General features: G+C 36.2%; 1 protein-coding gene and 1 long non-coding RNA gene across 5 annotated transcripts in view; both read left to right on the top strand.

The window, feature by feature from the left end:
- The window catches only part of LOC144478441 (multiple PDZ domain protein), a 186,037-nt gene that overhangs the window by 118,262 nt on the left and 47,339 nt on the right, over positions 1–20,436 (top strand). For 3 of the 4 annotated variants that reach the window (XM_078196316.1, XM_078196313.1, XM_078196314.1), the window contains 2 exons: positions 11,145–11,250; positions 12,309–14,025. In XM_078196316.1, the coding sequence (XP_078052442.1) occupies positions 11,145–11,250; positions 12,309–14,025 (1,823 nt within the window). The remainder of the gene's footprint in view (positions 1–11,144; positions 11,251–12,308; positions 14,026–20,436) is intronic. The other variant, XM_078196315.1, reaches the window with a different exon arrangement.
- Positions 2,941–7,044, top strand: LOC144478442 (uncharacterized). The gene is made up of 2 exons (XR_013495346.1): positions 2,941–3,221; positions 6,570–7,044. It is a non-coding gene; the product is annotated as an uncharacterized LOC144478442 (long non-coding RNA).

Here is a 20,436-nt window from a genome sequence, read left to right as displayed (position 1 = left end):
TGCGCCGGTACACGCAGACGCGGCGGAAGCTTTTTAAACGGAGTCTCGAAGGCACGCGATGATCATTATCGTTACGCTCACCATCGTTCATCGTTCATCGTCCATCTTCATTCTTGTTCGCATCGATGACGTCTAGGCGACTCGTGGGAGAAAAACGTTGACTACGGACCGGCGACAACTCTCGATGATTAGTGCGATCACCGCGATAGCGATTTCATTCGTTCAAAGGGCTTGCAGCGATCGGCTGACAATGTCAGTTCTTTTTTTTTAAACGTTCTTTGATCGCGTATACTGTTCCATTTTGATAACTGTACGTAATACTTCGGTGAAAGGGAGTCGGATCTACAGATAGCATTGCTATGCTTGGCTTTTTGTGTTTTATGGTATAGTTAGAATATATTAATAGTTACAGATATACCTTGTTCATTATATTTGAAATTTAAATATAGTTTGTTTTTTTATCTTTGTAGTGGATTATTCATGTATTGGTTCTGGTTTGGTATAGAGAAAATTTTAATATTTACATCGTCTTTAATGGAACCGTGTTCCATGTTTAATGGAACTTGGCACATTTGATATGATATTATTTGAAATAAGATCAATCATTGGTTTTGATAATTTTTGAAATAACATTATGTGATATATACTTCAATATAAAATATTATCTTACTCTATAATTATTTGATATAATTATTTGAGAAAATTGAGATAGTATTCGATGGAAATATAGTGATGAAATATGAACATTAATTGACAGAATTAGAATAGATAGACTAGAACTAAACAATTTTCTAAATAAAAGCTTTTCGAAGCATATGTCAAAGCATATTTCAAAGATTACATCTTTATGAAGAAATAGTTTTGTTTAAAACAAATCCATGCAAAAGTTTCTTAAAATAAAATCTTTCTCTTGTATATTATTTTAAAGGTTATATCTTTTATCATATTAGAAATGAAAAAGCAACGGTGCGAAATGAACGAATTATTTTCATTTTCAATATAATTATCTCGGGTCCGATTCGAACAATGAAAAAGGTACAAATATCAATTGAAACGTTTATTATCATTATTATTACATCATTGATACATTTGCTCTTTTATATTTGTCGCTATTCTTTGGATAATGTATAGTATCGGTGATAACAATAATCATTGAGAGGCACTGTTGAGGAGCAAGTGACGCCATCAAAAGCAGCCTAATGCGTTAATCATGAACCTAGGGACCGGTGTTCACGTGCATGGTGCCTCCTGGTAATTTATATCGACAGAATGGTAATGTCTGCGGTAAATCCAGCTATTGGGATTAGAAGTTGCCATAGATTGGATTACAGCAACAACATGAGTCACCGAGAGATACCATGTGAGGCCAGGTTCGTTGTACGAGCCCTAACAACCAAACTTATTGGGTAACTTTATAAAATCATAATCGAGATTTGTTTTCAAATAATTAGCTGGTTTTGTTCTAAAAGAATTACCTGATTTTCTTCTAAAATTATTACCTAATTTTGATCTAAAATAATTACCTGATTTTGATATAAAATAATTACCTGATTTCGTTATAAAATTAAGAAACAAGTTCAATATGTCAGTTAAAAAGTAAGCTTTCTTAATGAATAAACAAAAGACCATAGTCTATTTTTTTTAATCTGCTTTACGTAATCTAAGTGGTTCAGAAGAAACTAATTTATTGCAAAAAGCATTGCATCGATCGTAAGTATTTCATGTTCCTTTCTGTCAACCCCCATACGTTCCTCAAGAATAATTTCACACGAGATCCGTTCATGGTTCTCACATATTTTATATTTTAATTTGACGGATAGTACTCTATTTCTAATTTCGTGTTTTTAAAAAGTTACATAGAATTGTGCACGAGAGATGATGCTGTCGATTATCGATACTGTATCGATATATTATTGATACGATTTATTGATGATATTGTTAATACGTAGCGATGTGTTGATAATATTGTTGATACGTTGCGATGTATTGATAATAGTATTAATATTAGGTTGGAAACTATGAAACGGGCGTTTTTGTTTAGTCCGTGTTCAGGTGCGGCGCCCGTTTCATAGTTTCCAACCTAATACATAGCGATGTATCGATGGAATCATTAATATTAGGTTGGAAACTATGAAACGGACGCTTTTGTTTAGTCCGTGTTCAGCTGCGGCGCCCGTTTCATAGTTTCCAACCTAATACATAGCGATGTATTGATAATGTTATTAATATATAGCGATGTACTGATAATATTGTTAATACATTTTTAAAACTGATGCAGGCTATAAGCAAAAATGTAATTAAAATTTTTGCTGCTCACTATTGTTATTACTTATTCCTGTGTTTCTTACTTCAACTGAAATTATTTTCGCAGCTCAGGAAAATAATTTTTTCTTTGAAGCGTAATAACTTCGATTTAATTCGACCAAATTACTTGAATTTTAAGGCGCGTGAATTCGAATGAAAATAAACTTAAAACGAAATCAAAAATCAGTCTTAAAATAATAACTTATTGTCATAAGTGAAATAGTGACTTATCGTCACCTCATATTATCATTGCTTTGTTGTACTTTATTGTTACTGCGTTGGCATTTGCCAAGCGTTGCAGTCCAATAATTCCTGTCCCTAGTTTCTGGTTTACTCTCACTTATTAAATACTGCATCGATAACGAGTATCGATAATTATATCGACAGCCGCATCTGTGCTTTAATTTCATAGAAAGAAAATAAACATATACAGGATCTTCTACATAAATTGAGCGAATTTTTACACGAGGAACGTACGAGGCTTGGATTCGTTTTCCTCGAACCAACGCACAAAAGACATTACCAGCGAAAGATAAAAACTAATGTGCAGTTGACTGACTTGGCTTTCGCGGGGCTCGTACAAGATTATGCTTGCACCGCTGCAGTTACCCCCACCCCGTATTCTGCTGGCGACCTCACTTACTCCCGCCATTTTGGCTCGGATCCTGACTCGGAGCCGAAGCTTCCGAAAATCCCAGTCTCACTGGTCCGGTCTTAACGGCCGTGTTACTTTTCATCGGTAGACTCGGCGACGTTCGTTACCATACCCAGGCCGAACCTTAAATTAACCCGTTCAAGGCCACCGTAACCCACTGTTAGTAAGTATGGGATTCTCCTGCTAAGTTCGAGCCATCCGCTAATCCAACCGACGCGCCTAACGATATGCAAAATCTAAGGGACTAAAATAATAAATCCAGGTCAGTGTTCTCGAATACATCAGCTCATCGATCAAACAGAGATCTCCCTCTCTCTCTCTCTCTCTCTCTCTTCGTTTAGAAATCCAATTGTGCGAAATGGGTGAGGGGGTGGACTCGCGAGTGGCCTTGACTTCAATCAAACTAAATACGATTCAGAAGAGCCGACCCCCGCGGCATTGTTCAATTAAACCGTCGTGCGTTGCGCAGCATCGTTTCACTTTCCAGTTTGTTCGGTACAGTCTCATTCTAATCATTGCGCAATGCTGTGTAACACGGTACGGAATGATTCTTAAAATATTGTTATAAATATTACCGATCCGGACAGTGAATTATAATTAGCAAAGCCTTAATCTCTCGTCTCAATCGTTTCGAACATTTTAGAAAACATTTTACCCGAAGCTCCGGGTTTCCGTAACGAACGTCAACGTTTCTACGATCGATAAATCGTACATTATATACTAACAGTTCGAGTCAGTCGTGTTCGTAAATAAGTTAATAATAAGTAAACAGTATCATCGATGCGAGCAATCGTAGTTCGGAATCGTTTTCGTAGATTCGTCGATAGGAAACGCGCACGCAAGATGGCCACGCTATAAGCAGCGCGCAAAGAAAGTTTCAGATTTTCTCGTGATCGCCCATCTTCTTTTCCAAAAATCAATCGATCGTTCCTCGTGAGTTAAACAGATCCAGCGTGGAGCTGTGTTTCGTTCGCGAAATTGGTCGATGCTACTCGAAGCGACGAGACACGGTTAAATTGGAAAACTTGAAACTTTTCTTTGCCGGTTTTATCCTCGGCCGTAGGGGCAGGGCAAACTTCCGGATCGAGTTTCCCCTAACGCCGGAAATTGCTATACCTCGTTTCCGGTACCACCGCGGCGCAAACTATTTGCATATCATTTGGCGAAGTAATTGTTTGCCTGGCCCCTGGCGCGATACGCCACTTTAAGCTCTCTCGTCTGCAACATCTACACGAGGCATGGATCGTTTGTCAGAAATGGGGAATAAAATGGTCGCTTATCGGGTCACGTGAATTTTCAATTATTTGTGAAACTGTGGATAGTGGTACTACGTCGATGCTTCGTCGCGTGATTACGACCCTTGAATTGCAAAGAGATAAATATGTAGGAAACGTCGGCTGACAAAATAAGGAATTTATTATTCTTCGATGCGTGGAGTTATTTTTATAAAATGGAGAGCATTTGAGAATATTTTAGTACATTATACAACTTCGTTTATTTGTTATGCAATATATTATTTATATATTGTTATATTTATGTATAGTTGCATACAACTTTGTTCATTTAAGGGTTGTATGTGTTAACAGTGAAGACGTGTGTGTGAAACTACGGAAAACAAAGCTTGTTCAAGTACTTATGTTATCTTAATTGCAATGGTTTCGCACCAGTAAGTTTGTAGGTTAATTAAGAAAAGTCAGAGATTATTCGTTCATAATTTACGCTCTAATTTATGCTTCATCTCGGCATTCGTGGGTCTGCGATTCTATAATTAAGCTTGGGTTTAATCGCAGTCATATAAATATTCTTTGCATTTTATATGTTACTTCGAGATATTAATATTATTATCTAATTAATTTATGTTTCCAGTTTAACGTTATATTATAGATAAAATAGTTTGTTCTGAGTAAGTGTCACGGTACATCCACGAAATTCAGTTCGAAATGTTTCAAGTATTTATTCAATATAACTTCATAATTTCTGCGCGCAGAAATTGCATTTTTACGTTTCCTAGCCTTTTTACACTATTAGTGTAACAATAAATAACGCAATATCGCGTACACTATTTTTCATTCAGTGACATTCTCAGCAATAACACTCAAATTCTTCTTTTATAAAATCAACTTTCACGATCAATTTTCTTATAAATATAGCATCGGTCTTAAACAATCATATTTTGCGTTACGTTCTCGCATAAGGATTCACAATCAACTCTTGCATTATCACTTGACGAAACTCTGTTTATAATTAATTACTTTGACCTGCTCTGTGGTCGCCGTTTAGTGAACTTCGCTATAGTGATATCTAGTTACAAACTATTAGCGTGCATGCTCGTAGTACTATCTATGCTTACTATAATGGAGTAGCGAGCTTCATTTGACTGGAAACGCTGAAATATTTCTTAAACAGTTGATAAGGCCAGATAACATAATATCAATCTTGTTAGATACAGAAAAAAGCAGAGATTTCAAATTTTTTATTTCTTTCCATCAAGATTTTTATGTAAATTCTACGAACTCGAAAAATTGTAGAACATGAATGTTTAACACTTTGTTTTTGATTTGTTCTTTCATCGTTGCTAATATTTTTATAATCTTTTCTATGATCAATTTTTGACGAACTTTTTCTATTGATGCATGGATTGCAATAATAGTTCTAGTGTTAACGAGAAAAATTCTTAAAAAGTACTTCAAAAGCGACAGCAATAACACTTAACAATTCGATAAATTATATGGATTAATATCACCCAACAATTTATTCTAAAATTATTATTTATAAGGAAATTATCGAGCTTCTATTTACTATCCAGTCATTGAGAAGCATAATGACAGTAAATAAAGCGTTAAGATGTCTTTATTAAATCAAATAGCTTTTCTTCGAAATATTGGTTAAAATATCTAAAGCTAAATAAAAATAAATATTGAAACTAAATTTCGAAATATTTTCAACTGGTAAAAAATTGTTTAGACAGCGAAAAACTGAGATCAACTTCTCAGGACTAATTTCTGAGAATGACTTTTCTAGATAATAATTTTTCTCTCTTAACAACGGTCCATAACATAATTACAATTTGCAAATTATACTCGGAGTGAAAGTATGAAAAAAAAGAATGTCTCCGACAGGTGTGAATGTAATTCGTCCAGAGAAAAATACGAACAATCGATAGAGCTGTGGGGAGAAAATAACGCACTTCACCTGTTCGTCAAGGTATTCCAGTGTTTCTAGGCAACACAATATATGGATCACAGTGACGCGATTAACGCTCGCGCACTATTTTATTCCCCGTTTCTGCTAAAACGATTCACGTCAGACACGAAAGCATCTTCTAGCGTTTCGACACGTTGGTGCGCTTCTGTTTTCTTAGTAGCAAAGAGAATATGTAATCTGTTTAGAGGGAATGCTCCGCGATGGAATGCGTACGGCCGATCACGATTCCGTAGGCGTCGTTCCTCCATTGTCTCTTGTCTCTCTTTTTTTTTCTATTTTTGTTGATGTTGTGGTTGTTGTTGTTGTTGTTGATGTTGTTGTTGTTGTCTCTGTCTTTAAAATATCGCCGGCGCGCGCCACGCGTTCCCGTCAAAACTAATTCGGCAATGTTATTTTCATTTTTCAGGGCAATGCTTAAATCGTCCAGACCGGGACCGTTTGCGAAGCAAGTTCGATCAATTTGCCGCAGTTAATCGACCAAAGAAACAAAACAAACGAAAAACATAAAAAAAAAATGATATTCGATTAAATAATAATATACACACATGAAATGAACACGCAAACACATGCATAAAAAGAACGTACAGTTTACACATAAAAAGAACACAAGATCCAAACATAAAAAGAACAACACGATCCAAACATAAAAGGAACACAATCTATACATAAAAAGAACACGATCTATACATAAAAATAACACAGTCTACACATAAAAAGAACACACGATCCACGTACACACATAAAAAGGAAACACAATCAACATACACACACGAATGTGCTCGTCGTACGACTGTTTTAATAATAACAATGATATTCATATCCGAAAGCAATGACCAATCATGATGTAATATTATACATGAGTGTTTTTTCTTTTGCCTAAACGTGTTCTTCGTATAAACCCTTTCACCGTTCCCAGCCGTTCTCTCTCATTTTCTATTTTCGCGTGTCACGGTTTGTGGTAAACACGTTCGTCGTGCTTCGATCGCGCCAATAGTTTACTCGCTTTTTATTGTTCATTCGTTTGAACATTTATTTTTCAACGAGCACGGCGCTTCACCATGATTGTAGACTACGGCGCCGCATTTTGTGAACGGCTGTGGCAACATCTCTGTCAAGATGGCAAGTTTATGAAACATAAACAAGTATAGAAACGGTAAAGGTTCTTCGATAGTTATCATAAATAATTTTTCATATTGGAATTATTATATCGAGCGACGCGTGTTCTTCTATCGAATTCGTACAATTTTTATAAGAAATTCGAGGTTTTGCATATTTTATAAACATTCTTTGACATTTCTGACATGTCACTGTTTCAACGTAACTTTAGTTTTAAGCTACAGTGTGGTAAAGTAGTTCAACATAGAATTTATAATTTCCAACACTTTGTTGATTTTAAAATTAATATTCGCTAGTTTCGAGTTGCACAAATTATTTCGAATTCATATAAACAATTCAAGCTGTAGAGAATTTAGGTAACATATAAATTACATATACTAAATATCTCGAAACAACCGTCTGACAATTCACGATCATGCTTCGGCCATTTTGAAGAAGCGCAGCGCAGCACCGTCGCAGACTTCGCGCAATCATTGTGAACGCTACAGTTCGCGAAAAATATCTAATATAATGAACAAAGAAGAACAATCGGTGAAAAGCGAGAAATTGTTGCATCCGTTAAATATTTTTATAAACCGTGACTGTTACTTTGTCAAATTTCACCGGTAACAGTTCCGAATTTTTACATCGGAGGATGTATTTGAGAGTAATAGGTAAGTTTTCAAGTTCATTTTAAGCGAAACGATACACATTGTTTCGTTGAAACGGGAGACTTTAACGCGAGGATGCGCAACGATGCAGTATACAGGGTGTTAAAGAAGAAGGTATACCGTGATCGCGGGTCTCGTTTTTTCTTTTAACATTCTGTATGCGATTTACGCTCGCGGAAATCCCGCGGCACGTTTTGCAAGGCGCTCCCGTCGAAGTGCAGCCTTTCGAGAGGTTTTGGTGACCGATGGAGACAGTTCTTGTCTTTCTGTCATAATTAACACTATTTTTTGAAATGCGTGTGGTAGACCGACGATCTTTCATTCGTCGCTGACGGTAAAGGGTATGCTTGACGTGTAAAGATCGAACGGGATCGAAGCATTCGGACAGGAAAGGTGAGGATGCACAATTAACCCCTTGCCGTAACGAGTTGGACTCATAAGATTCATAACAATAAGATGTTATGAATATTCGTTCCTTTAAGCAGGAATTAAATATTATTCTCTTGTCAGCAATATTTAAATATTAAAGTAGACGTGAGCAAATAATAAATATAAAATTTCTATTTCTTCGAAGAAATTAGTGCGACAGAGAAAATTCTAATCGTAATAATTGTAAAGCAAATGGTACGGCAAGGGGTTAACACATACGACACGTGGAACGCTTGTTGTCTAATGAAAATAACGCTTACTTGTTTTACAATCGTACACGAACTATTGATCTCCATCAAGACGAAGGTATTTCTGCGGCGACAAAGCCATTAATTATAGACGTGCCAGTGAAAGTTCACTAGTATACCTTTTAAGTAGATCTGACAATGTATCTTTTTCAATCTCCCGCCAGTAAGTTTGCAGGTTCTCGAGTTTGTGTATTTTCTAATTCACGAATCATCCGGATATCCTACTTCCGACTTTTAATTCCCAATTTCTACAATGATTCTGTCGTCGAGCTTCCGAAATTTTACGTTTCTCTCCAAACTTTTAGGTGTTCAACTTCGTCAGCGTTCGTGCCGAATTATCAAATTATTGAGCATTGAAAATTAATTGTTTCCCAGTTCTATCACTCTCGAAGCATTTAAATTTAATAGTTTTCCAGCTCTGCAACTATATCGATGCATTTAAATTTAAACGTTTTCAAGCTCCACAATTTTCGAAACATTTAAATTTAAATTCAAGCTCTCATGATTTTTTAATAATGAAAAATTTACAATTCTTTCAAGCATCGGAAAATTCAAAGGAGTATCGAAACTTTTAAGTGTGTTTAATTTTTGAATGCTTTTACTGCCAGGCTTTTGGATTTTTTAGTGTTTTAATTTTTTAATTTTTTAATTTTTTAATTTTTTAATTTTTTAATTTTTTAATTTTTTAATTTTTAATTTTTTAACTCTATTTTTGTAACGCGCGAAGTTTACATAATTTTTAAAGTATCAAAGGTGTGAAACTGATAACCCTTTAAGTGTTTAATCTTCTCCAGTGTTTTATATAGTCGGCTTTTAAAATTTTCAACTACCTCAATCTTCTAAATTATCTAAACTTTCCCCCTTTTTGTTCGTTCTTAAAGCTCTTCGATTTTCATACTTTGTTAAACAATTAGAATTTTCGAGAGACTAAAATGATTACCCTGGCTGGGACTGTTTGTATTTAGAGTAAACAGGTGTACTGCTTCCGACGCGTTTTACCTCGTAAATTAGCAGCTTGACCACGTCGAATTTTCATCCGTCGAATTGATTACGTTAACATTATTGTTTGTCGCTAGCAGCGGAGTCGGCGCATAAAGTATTTCCAATGCTTTGGCAGTATAGTGATCAAGCAAATTATCGTACCTAACGGCGTACGCAGTTTGTAATCGTTTTTAATTCCCACTCCGTGTTGTGTACACGGCCATTTTGTAACTTTGTCAAGCACGTTAAACAATACACGTTTCGGAACAATGGACCAGAACGTTTCGTGAGCTGTAAAAAAAAATCGATCGATCCTCTTGATTGGATTATTATTGATTTATAATATTATTTATATATTGTAATTGTAAGAAAGACAAAGAGATGTACGAGTGCGAACGATACGCGGAGCATAGTAATGTATATATTAGTCGTCCACTATTGTTTCATAGATGTTTGAAATTGTTGTTACGTTTTACATACACTCTATTGTAATATTTGAAACTGTGCCTATTCTAACTTCCAATTTCACTTGTTCTTATTCCTTTCTTTTGGACAGAGTTGCTGCGAATGATTATTTTAACAAAAGAATCTTTTAACAAAATTGATGAAATATTAATAATATATAGTAGTTTGATATAGATTAGTTTTTATGGGGACGTTTTGATACATCAGACTGTATGTCCGACCATAGACGAACCGTTTCCCCTTTCTCTTCGTGAGATTGAAGATAATATATGCAAAACGTGGTAAAAATATTTTCTATTAACAAATGTTTGTACAAAATGTTTTAAAGTTGTTATATGCAACGAGCAATACAGCAATTCGATTTTTATTGTTTTTTAGAGGTATATCTTATAGTAAACGTTTACTTTCGTTAATTTACATTTTGCAAACTATATTCTATGTTGTATGAACTTTACAATCTGTTAAATGAAAGTTATTTAATTCAGATAAAGCTTGGATAAATTGAAAACAATATTAATATAATATAAAAATTAAGAAAAGAAAAGAATTATACACTTCATTGATTGAATTAAATATTATAGAATTTATCGATTAAATTGCCTATAAAATTGTCAATTAATAGAAGAATTACTCTATTAGAAAGTATTCCTATTGCCATTAATAACAATATAGTGTTTCACTTGCAGCAATACATTCTTTATAGTATTATAATGTATTACAATTTTTCGATATTTAATTTTAGTGTTTCGGACATTAATTTACAAATATTGATACTATATATATTTTTCATTAATTGCAAAGAAAGTGAAGTATATTTATCACCAGATAGATTGTGACGAGCCTAATCCCGAGCTAGTGTCATTAGCAGTATCTCTGTCCCTCGATACTGTCGTTTCACAAGAAGAGTTACGCTTCGAGTAAATAATTGTATTTACAACAAAGTAGCACAATTTGAGACTGCTTTTCTTTTCCCGCGTAAATCGCTCAACCTTTCCAATTACTGCCGCAGCGACGGTTGTGCTTGACGATGAGATTAATTGCCTGATTTCTCTCGATTTTGTTTGTATGTCCCGATGGCCGATCACACGGTAGAGGGTACCGCCGATTTGTCCCGTAAGACGCAGCAAAAGCTTCCCGAACGAAACCGAAACGACAGATCACGCAGCCGAGCTCGAGGACTTCCTCTCATCCAGATCAGGTATTATACTAATCATCGCTGCTTCCCCGTATTATATTTTCTTTTTATTCAGAATAATACGCGTGAAATGTCTTCACATTGGTTCTGAAACTTAGATGATGATTTTTTTATGAAAAAAAATCTGTCTTTTTGACAAATTTACACAGAAATAATCAGTGTAAAGAAACTTTAATTTAAAGAATTTTGAGATTTTTATATCGGTGTGAACAAATTTATATCAATTGTAAATAGGAAATCTAAATCCCTAGATATGATTTAACTACAAATTCTCAATTTAAATAGATATTCAAATTACCTCGACGTTTGAATAAAAGTTGAAAAGAACAATGCACAACGTTTTTAATTGCAAACGTAAGACAACGGTACAGTATGTTTTTGTCATATTCTGTTTAAGAATAAAATTAGATTAAAATACACGAGAAATCAGTTTGCGACTTCGAAGTAACATTGAGTTTTAGATGGTTAATTTAACCCTTTCTTTTGGCGTCCAAAAATAACATAACCCTTGGAGTGGCGTCTCCAAGGTATCGCAAAGAATTGCTGCATCAGGTTGTAAAATAATTTTTACGTTAACAAATGTTCTTATATTTAGAAAAATTATTAAAAATGTGACTGTTCTATGAATCATAAGACTTAGATCGGAGAAATTATTTTGGACTTAGAGTTCAAATGACTTCAAATGAAAAGAGTTAACCCTTTGCACACGAAGCCATTTCAATTGCAAAAATATAATAATTTTTCTGGCTTCTGGTATTTTCATTTCATATAACAAAATTCATTCGATGCACGTGTAATTGAGTCCCGTGACTTATACAATAGTTAACTTTCAATAATTATTTAAATCTGAACTTTGGTGATATGTATAAAAATAATCGTGGAACGCGTTACAACAATATTAATAGCGCCGCAGAGTCGTCACTCGAGTGTAAAGGGTTAAATGGCTTCGAATGAAAAGAGTTAATAGAAAACGGAAATAAACGATGCTATAAAATCATTTTAAAATCCCTGATTAACAAAATAAAAAAAAACACCTTTCTAACAACTACCTGAAACCGCAGGTGTAACAGAGCTGTCTATGGACAAACCGGAGTCCGACGACGAGGATGAGGACAATTGGAAGGACGCGTCGCCGGTGACGCCTGTGATCAGTCCCGCTGAGCGTCGCCGAGTGCTTCCGCAAGTTCAAAAACCGTTGGAGACCGTGGAAGTCGACGTTCACGAGTTCTATCCAGCGAGCAGCAGTTCTTTGGAAGACGTGATCATCGCGGACATAAGTCCAACGTCGCAGGACATGAAGATAGCCGCGAGATACAGCCACGTCGTGACGGCAGGGGTGGAGAAGGTAGCGCCGAAAGTGAAATTAAAGCGACAGCCGTCGGACGAGAAGCCGTCGATGGAGAAGCAACCCGAATCGCAAGGACCGGTCAAAAAGCGGCCCGATCAGGATCGAAGCAAAGAACCAACGCGCGCAGAGTCGGCGGAGAAGATATCATTGTTAAAAGAGTCGCCGACGAAGAGCGAAGTGTTGGAGAAAGGTGCGAGACAAAAGATCATCAAAAGACAGAGCACCGATTCCGATGACAAAACCGCGACGCTGAAGCTGGACGAGGTAGAAGAAGCTGACGAGGACTCCAGAAGGGTTCCAGACTTAGTTACACCGGAAGTCTCCAAGAGGAAGAAGAGCCTCGAGGAGGCGTCTAGATCGAAGGAACACAGGAAGCAGCAGAAAGAACAAGAGTGTATCGAAAGAGTCACGGAGTTCTTATCGAAACACAACATTTTGACTTATTCGGACCACTACAGCCAGGAGAGCGTCGTTCAAGAGACGAAGGAGCAACGAGTGCGGCCGTCCAGTTTGAACGAGTTGGAGAAGGCCCGTCCAGCCGAGGGAACTCAAGACAAGGCCAGCCTCCGAACAGAGGACATCAAGAGCACTCCAGAAGACTCGACGAAGTCGCCGTCCACCGTGATATCGGAGAGGCTCCCGAGCTACGATCGACTTCCGGTCGCAGAGCCGAAGATCGGTCTGACGCCGGAAACGGAGGCGCCGCCGAAGCGCAGGAGCTCGATGAGGAAGCGGACGTTCTCCAGGGAGTCGTCGAGGGAGTCTCTGCTGGACGAGACGAAGAAGGAGGTTAGGATACAGGAGAACGTCGAGGAGATCTTCTTCGAGGAGCCTAGCGAGATCTCGAGCAGCCTGCCGGAGGTGCAGCTGGTCAAGGCTAGGATCATCACCGCCGAGGAGGTCGCTGCCAGCAGGCTCGAAGAACCGATCGCCAGGGTGCAGGTGCACTCTCCGCCGGAAGTGGTTGTGCTGTTGGACTCTATTAGGGTGAGGAGCGGCCGGGTACCTTCGCCGGAAACGGTGGACACCTCGCACCTGCAGCTGATCAGTTTGGCGAAGTCCACCTCGGAGAACACGCTGGTGGACTCTGTGGAGGAGGAGAACAAGGTGTCCGAGAGGAACCTCAAGGCGGAGATCTTGCTGGACTTGTCGAAGGTCCAGGACGTCGGTGAAGAGGTGAGCAAGTCGGTGGAGGGGGAAAGGAAGGAGAGGAAGCTGAGCAGGACTGGCAGCGAGGGTTCGAAGAAGGGGGGACTTAGGAGTCAGGCCAGGCAGAAGAGTCGGGACGGGATCAAGATTGGTAGTCTGGCGCAACCGGACCAGCCGGAGCTCACCGTTTTGGTGGAGGCCGGCGTCACCGACAAGAAGAGGGCCGCGTTCAAGGAGGGGGGAAGCAGGCTGCTCGACGACGACGCCGAGATCGTTAAGAGGTGAGCGAGGACACATTAACCCTTTGGCGTACCATTTTCTCCACAGTTACAAGAATGATCACATTTTCGACTGCAATAATTTCTTAGAAGGAAAAGGAAAAATATTTATTACGTTTGCCTACGTTTACTTAAACGGTTAAATACCGATGGCAATAAGACAGAATTTTATTCTAGCTTAAAAGAACGGAATAATATTTATATTTAACAAGATATTAATAGAAACTTCTATGAAGTGCCAGATTCGTCAAAATACGGCAAGGGGTTAATGTCACATTGATTTCTTTCTTATCGATGCAAAAAGAGTGCAGGACCTTATCCAATTTTTATACGTTTATAAAGTTCGCTTTTTCATTTACCGATATACTATCAGCACGTCTACAGCATAGTCGGATGTCTATTAAATCCAAAGAATATTTACTATATTTATTATATTTATTATAGTCACGAAGAAAGGTGGTAGTAATTGCCATTAGCTATTTTGCTATATTTAGTATAGTAACGGAGAAAGTACTTACCATTCACTATTCAATTAAAAATATATTATTATAGTCGCGGATACTATTCCATTCGTAACAATATAGATTAAGAAAAATAATGGAGAAAAAGTCAAAATTGAAAAATATCCTTTTTAAGCGAAATTAATACTTTTTAAATTGAATTAAGGAAAAAGTTCTTAACATAATTGAAATTATTGTGGACGAAATTTAGAAACCATTTAAATTCTGTTTTAATATTGTTTATTTTTCAATAATTTATTGCTATTATAATAACACAATTTTAGTACAAAATTGCACTTATAACACGTAATACGATATAAAATATTACAAAATAATAATAGAAGACTGCCAAGTTTGCTCTTTGTGACTTTCACGTTTCGATGCACTCTGTTCGTGTCGCAAGACTATACTGATTTGAATTCGTGAGAAGACCTCTATACATTTCCTTCAGTTATAAGTTTATTTATTTTACGTCATAGTAGATAAGATGGCGTAAGAATATTCGAGGATCTGGACCGTATCGGATATCAATCAAGCAAATAAACAACGCTAACCCTATAATCGAGCGAGAACTGTAAACACTTGGAAGTGTCGTAAACCATTTTCTGGAAGGCACTTCTCGGATAAAATCGTGCCACAGCTACATTACCTTTCGTTTGTAACGACTTTATAGTTTTGCCATTGAGTCTTAGAGAGAAACTATTATAAAAATGTATTAATCGTACTACCGGTCACGTGACCGGTCGTGGTAGATAAGACAGACTACAAATATTTCTCAGAAAATAAACAACAAAAAAATAAGTGAATATTGAAAAATGTATCATGCATATATATGAGGAAAAGTCGTAAAGTTTAAAGGCGATTCACTTACGTTGAATGTAGGATATTCCAATTGAAAATTTAAAAACCGGTCCTTTTTTTGACCGGTTTGGGTCAATTTGACCGGTCCTGGCAGGAATAGTGTTAAAACCTATAGCCCTCTTTATATTGAAATATTTTTGCTCGTAAAGCTTTTTCGTATCTCCAAAAAAAGGAGGAACTACTATATTCAGGTGCCAATTCTTACCGGACCAGCCTATATATTATTCTATATTACGGTAAAAACATTCGGGCCATACGATAAATTCACGGAAACCGTGCGATCAATATCAATGCTCGCGAATCCGGTATCGGGAAAGCAGCGCGCAACCGATTTAATAGAGATTGCACGCGAAGTCGATGCGAATCCGAATTCCCATGTTGCTCATAACTCGATCTAAATTACCCTGGGAGGGGCTTCAAATGCCGATTAATGAACAACGTTATTTTCTGTGCAGCCGGTCGGCTGGATTACACGAGTGGCCGTAGAAACCCCGCGAAATGCGCACAATTGGTTGGAAATCTAGGTCGCCTGGAATATCACAGAATGTTTCGCGACCCGAAAATTTCTATAGCCGTCGCCGCTCTCCCCTTTCTTCTTTTTTCCTTTTCGCCTTGTCGATCATTCGAACAGAAATAGGCACCGGTGATCAATTATTTTTCCTTCCGGTGTCGAACGTCTCGGGGCTCGTACCGACCTACCTTCTCTGCAGTAAGATGCTGGTTACCAAATGATGTGTTCGTTTCCACGTTTCCACGAATGAAACACGAGCACGATTAGTCTTTTTTGCGCAATATTGCTCTGTCAAATGTACTTCGTTGTTCATTTGTTCATCGTGATGAACCGGCCGAATTCGATCTGCATTATAGTATAGATATCAGACATTTGACGACGCTCGAATATTTTCTATCCGTACATCATAAATACAGATTTCATCTATTTAAAAAATTGCGCCGATCGAAAATAAAACAGTGGAACCATTTTGAAAATTTCAATAAATCTATTTCTTTCCAATAGTGTTTTTGTAGTTTCCAATTTATTTCTAATTCTGTTTTATTTTTTTTTCATTTTTAATGGAGACATAAACGACTGATCTTTTATCGAAGGATATTTTGAGTTTTTAACCCTTTTCGCTCGAGTGGTGATTCTGAGGCACCGCTATAATTGCTCTGTCACATCTCAAGATAGTTTTTAAAGAAGGTTTAGATTTTAAAAATTGTTAAATAATGAAACTGTTGGTATGAGACGCAAGAATTAATTTAGTATGCATAGAAGTGCACTTTGTCACATAGAATGGAAATACTACGAGCTAGGAAAATTATTTCAAATTTTCAGATAAAATGACTTCGAGTGCAAAGGGTTAAAATTTTAACAGTTTATTGTAGGGGTTGCAATTCTTTTGACACTATAAAGTAATTAGAACAGAAATCTGAACGTGGATCTTTAGGAACTCTATTTCGTAATTAATATCGTTAATTTGTCTTTGTCATAATAATCTACAATCTCGGATAAACTTATATTATAAGTATAATAATTACTTATACCATTAATTTTATTTATTATATTTATTGCGAATCATTTACTGTTATACCATTAACATTTTATCCTAGATATATTCAAGTATCCAATTTCATACTCTATCCATCGTATATATAATTTGTTCATTTATTTATTTATCGATTTTCTCTCATTCGTCTTTTTTTTTACAGTATCCATTGAATTTCCATCACTTTTCCATTCATTTTTCTTGTTCTTATGTATTGTTAGAGTCCTGTACGTATATTTATTTACTCCGTTCTTTATATTGTTACTTGAACGCCACAGGTTAACCTAACCCAGCCGCATACCGTTTTTATTGCTTCACAGTACTCCACACAGTGATCGTTAACATTTTAAAGCCTGGACGTTGTAGTTTTATTACTTGACTTTTTCTTTCCGGCTTTATGTCAATTTCATTTTAGTGCTGTTCCCAGTGCTTGTTGCATTTGCAATGCGTCAATGTTTCTGTATAATTCAAAGGAACCAAACCGGAATAATTAATGTACGATTAAATTAATATTCAATTGAATTAATATAAAATTAAATTAATATTCAATTCAGTTAATATACAATGAAATTAATATTCAATTCAGTTGATATACAATTAAAATAATATGCAATAATTAATTACCGGTTCGCCGAAAATGAATAATTAACACGTTGAGCGCCGCGTTAGTAAACTATAGTTGACACTAATTTCTGATTAATTTTGAAAATTCATTTTTATCGCATCATATTTGAACAAACTGAATTTGATTGAAATATTTCGAATACGAAAGAGTTCTAATGCCACTTCCTTCATCATAGGTCGCTTTAAACTCTTCAAGGATACTACTATTTTTATGTGCATTTAATTTTCTTAAAATTACGATTATTCTAAGTGTAACGAAAATGAGAATTAGGTGAAAAATTGTTCATTGAGAATTAGCTGAAAAAAACCTCATCGAACGATATGATGGATGGACGATAAATAAAAAAGAAACAATTAAATAGATTGCTCCCTGCAATAAAAATTCATCCGTGAAAATATTAATTAATTAAATTGCTTTAATTATTTGGGGATTTCAGTGGCTGATTATAGGAGCTTGAAGTGTTAATTCGTCAGTAAATTTTAAAATTGAAAATGTCAGTGGGAAGACTGCACATGAAATTCAATGTTATGCGATCTTGAAGGTTACTACTAACTTATTCTCATCGAATGTCTCTGTTATAATGTTACGTAAAATTCTTGACCCGCACATTGTTTCGTAACTGCTGCAATTTTAAACCGTGGGTTTGAATTATGGTCGACCTATCGTCTTTTACGTTGTGTACGGCTTCTCCGGGTTCATCGCACAGTTCACATTGGTAATCAATTTTGGTTTGGAACTTCACACTGTAAACTTAGAACAAAGATCGCTCATCCGTTATCCAAGAGAAACGGGCGCTTCCTGTCGATAAAAATCATTTCTTTCGCAAAAGAAATGTTGCAGCAGTGGTAAATCAATTTTCTTAATCATACTTTGATTACGTGTTCCTTTGTTATACATAAATTTCAAGCTCGACATTAACCCTTTCTGCACTCGAGTGATGAGCATTAAAATTATTACAGCACGTTCCGAAATAATTTTTATACTATGAAAAATTAGATTTCAAAAATTATTAATAGCATAACTGTTGTTGCATTAGTTATTAGAGTCAATTTTATATGCGTAAAGTACATTTTATTATTATAAAATGCTATGTGTCAGAGAAGTTATTTTACAATTGCAGTTAAAATGGCTTCGAGCGCGAAGGGTTAATATATCGTTTGGTTAAAACTGTTCCACCAGATGAACATATAAATTATTCCGTATAAAAAACAGCAAGAATAATTAATTTCATCTGATACAATGAGTTGCGAGCGAAAGATACTTTGTCACGAAACCAAAACAAGAAGTTATGCTCTCCGTATAATTAATACTTAAACAACAGCGCTCTGGTTCAGTTTGACCGGCAGTATAAATATTGCTATTTTCACTTTTATTATTATTTTCAGTTTCTGACAATTAATTTAAATGTACGCCCATTTTATTAACCTTAATCTATAGAAAAACTAATCTATATAAAAACGCAAAAAGAGCAGCTTAAAAAGCATGATCAAAAAACAACTAAACAGAATTACGAATGATCTTAAGCATACCGAATCACGTTATTGTAAATAATGTTCGCTATTCGAGTATTAACCCTTTGCAGTCGGAGCCATTTTCAACTGGAAATCCAAAATATTTCTTCAGACTTACAGTGTTTCCATTTTATATAACCTGGAGCATTTTATTCATTATAAAATCGAATTTTACAACTTATGCTACAGATAATGGCTCTTGATAGTTTTTTTTAAATATTAGTAAATTTGGTAAAGATTATTTTGAAACGTGACACGATAATTATTAGAGGCGTCTTGGAGTCGTCATTCGACCGCAAAGGGTTAATTCCGCGAGCACCGCGCGTAAAGATATACACAGTCTACCGAGCATTGCGATGCGATTCGATTTAAAATGTCTGAATGGATGTTTCACGTACGGCTTGAGCACGTCGAATCGAGTGTGTAACGGAATCTCCTTGTTTTCGAACAACTGCGAAGCATATCCGAAGAAGCCGATAGATATTCCGTTGGGCTGAGTGCATCGATCCGCGCCTACTATCATCCTTCCTTCTCTCCCCTTCGTTTTATCATGCACAGTCGAGCTTCAAAAATACACGAAGCCGTACAGAGCGGGGTCGCAAGATGCCCACAGAAAACGATTCACATTCCACAGTGCCTGACCTTTCGACTAATCATTCGAACGAAATAATTTACGCGGTAGAAAAAATGCATTTCGTTGGAACCAATTCAACACCTTTATTGCCACAATAGGGTTGTGATAATAGGGTAGACAAATCGTGCCGTTTTGAAATAATTTACGCCTCAGAAAATTGAATTTTATTGGAACCAATTTAACACTTTGACTGCCATAATACGGTCGATAATACAATAGATAAATCGTTCCGTTTTGTTAACCCTCTATGGAAACAATTTATTTCTTAAATCGTCTATATTATATATTATATCAATCCGCAGATAACTTGTAAGGCATTTACTTTGATATTTCAGCTTGATGGTGGTGCAAACCGTCATGAATATTGTTATCAATTATTTCAGATACCTTATATAATCAAGAGATACTCACCATCTTGTGAAAAATCTAAAATTATGTGGTAAAACCTCGATACAATTATCTTTTATTTATCAAAAAATGTTCCCCCAAGTTTACACCAAATATCCAGAGGTAACGCCTATTGCGGTCGCTCCAATAAAATATATAAATAATAAAAGAAAGATAAGATAAAACAATGGAAAGCTACATAAGCCCATAGAGGGTTGAAAGCAGCAACGAAATTAATTTCGCAGTTCAGCAATCGTTACTTTAGCACCGAACATTCTAAAATTGCAAATGTCCATCGTTTTTTGTCTGCTACGTCGGTATGTTAATAACGAAAAATACCACGAGGAGACGG

Source organism: Augochlora pura, chromosome 2, assembly GCF_028453695.1.
Source record: "Augochlora pura isolate Apur16 chromosome 2, APUR_v2.2.1, whole genome shotgun sequence".
NCBI lineage: Eukaryota > Metazoa > Arthropoda > Insecta > Hymenoptera > Halictidae > Augochlora > Augochlora pura.
Note: the sequence above shows the minus strand (reverse complement) of the source record. Positions and strands in the feature narration are given on the sequence as shown.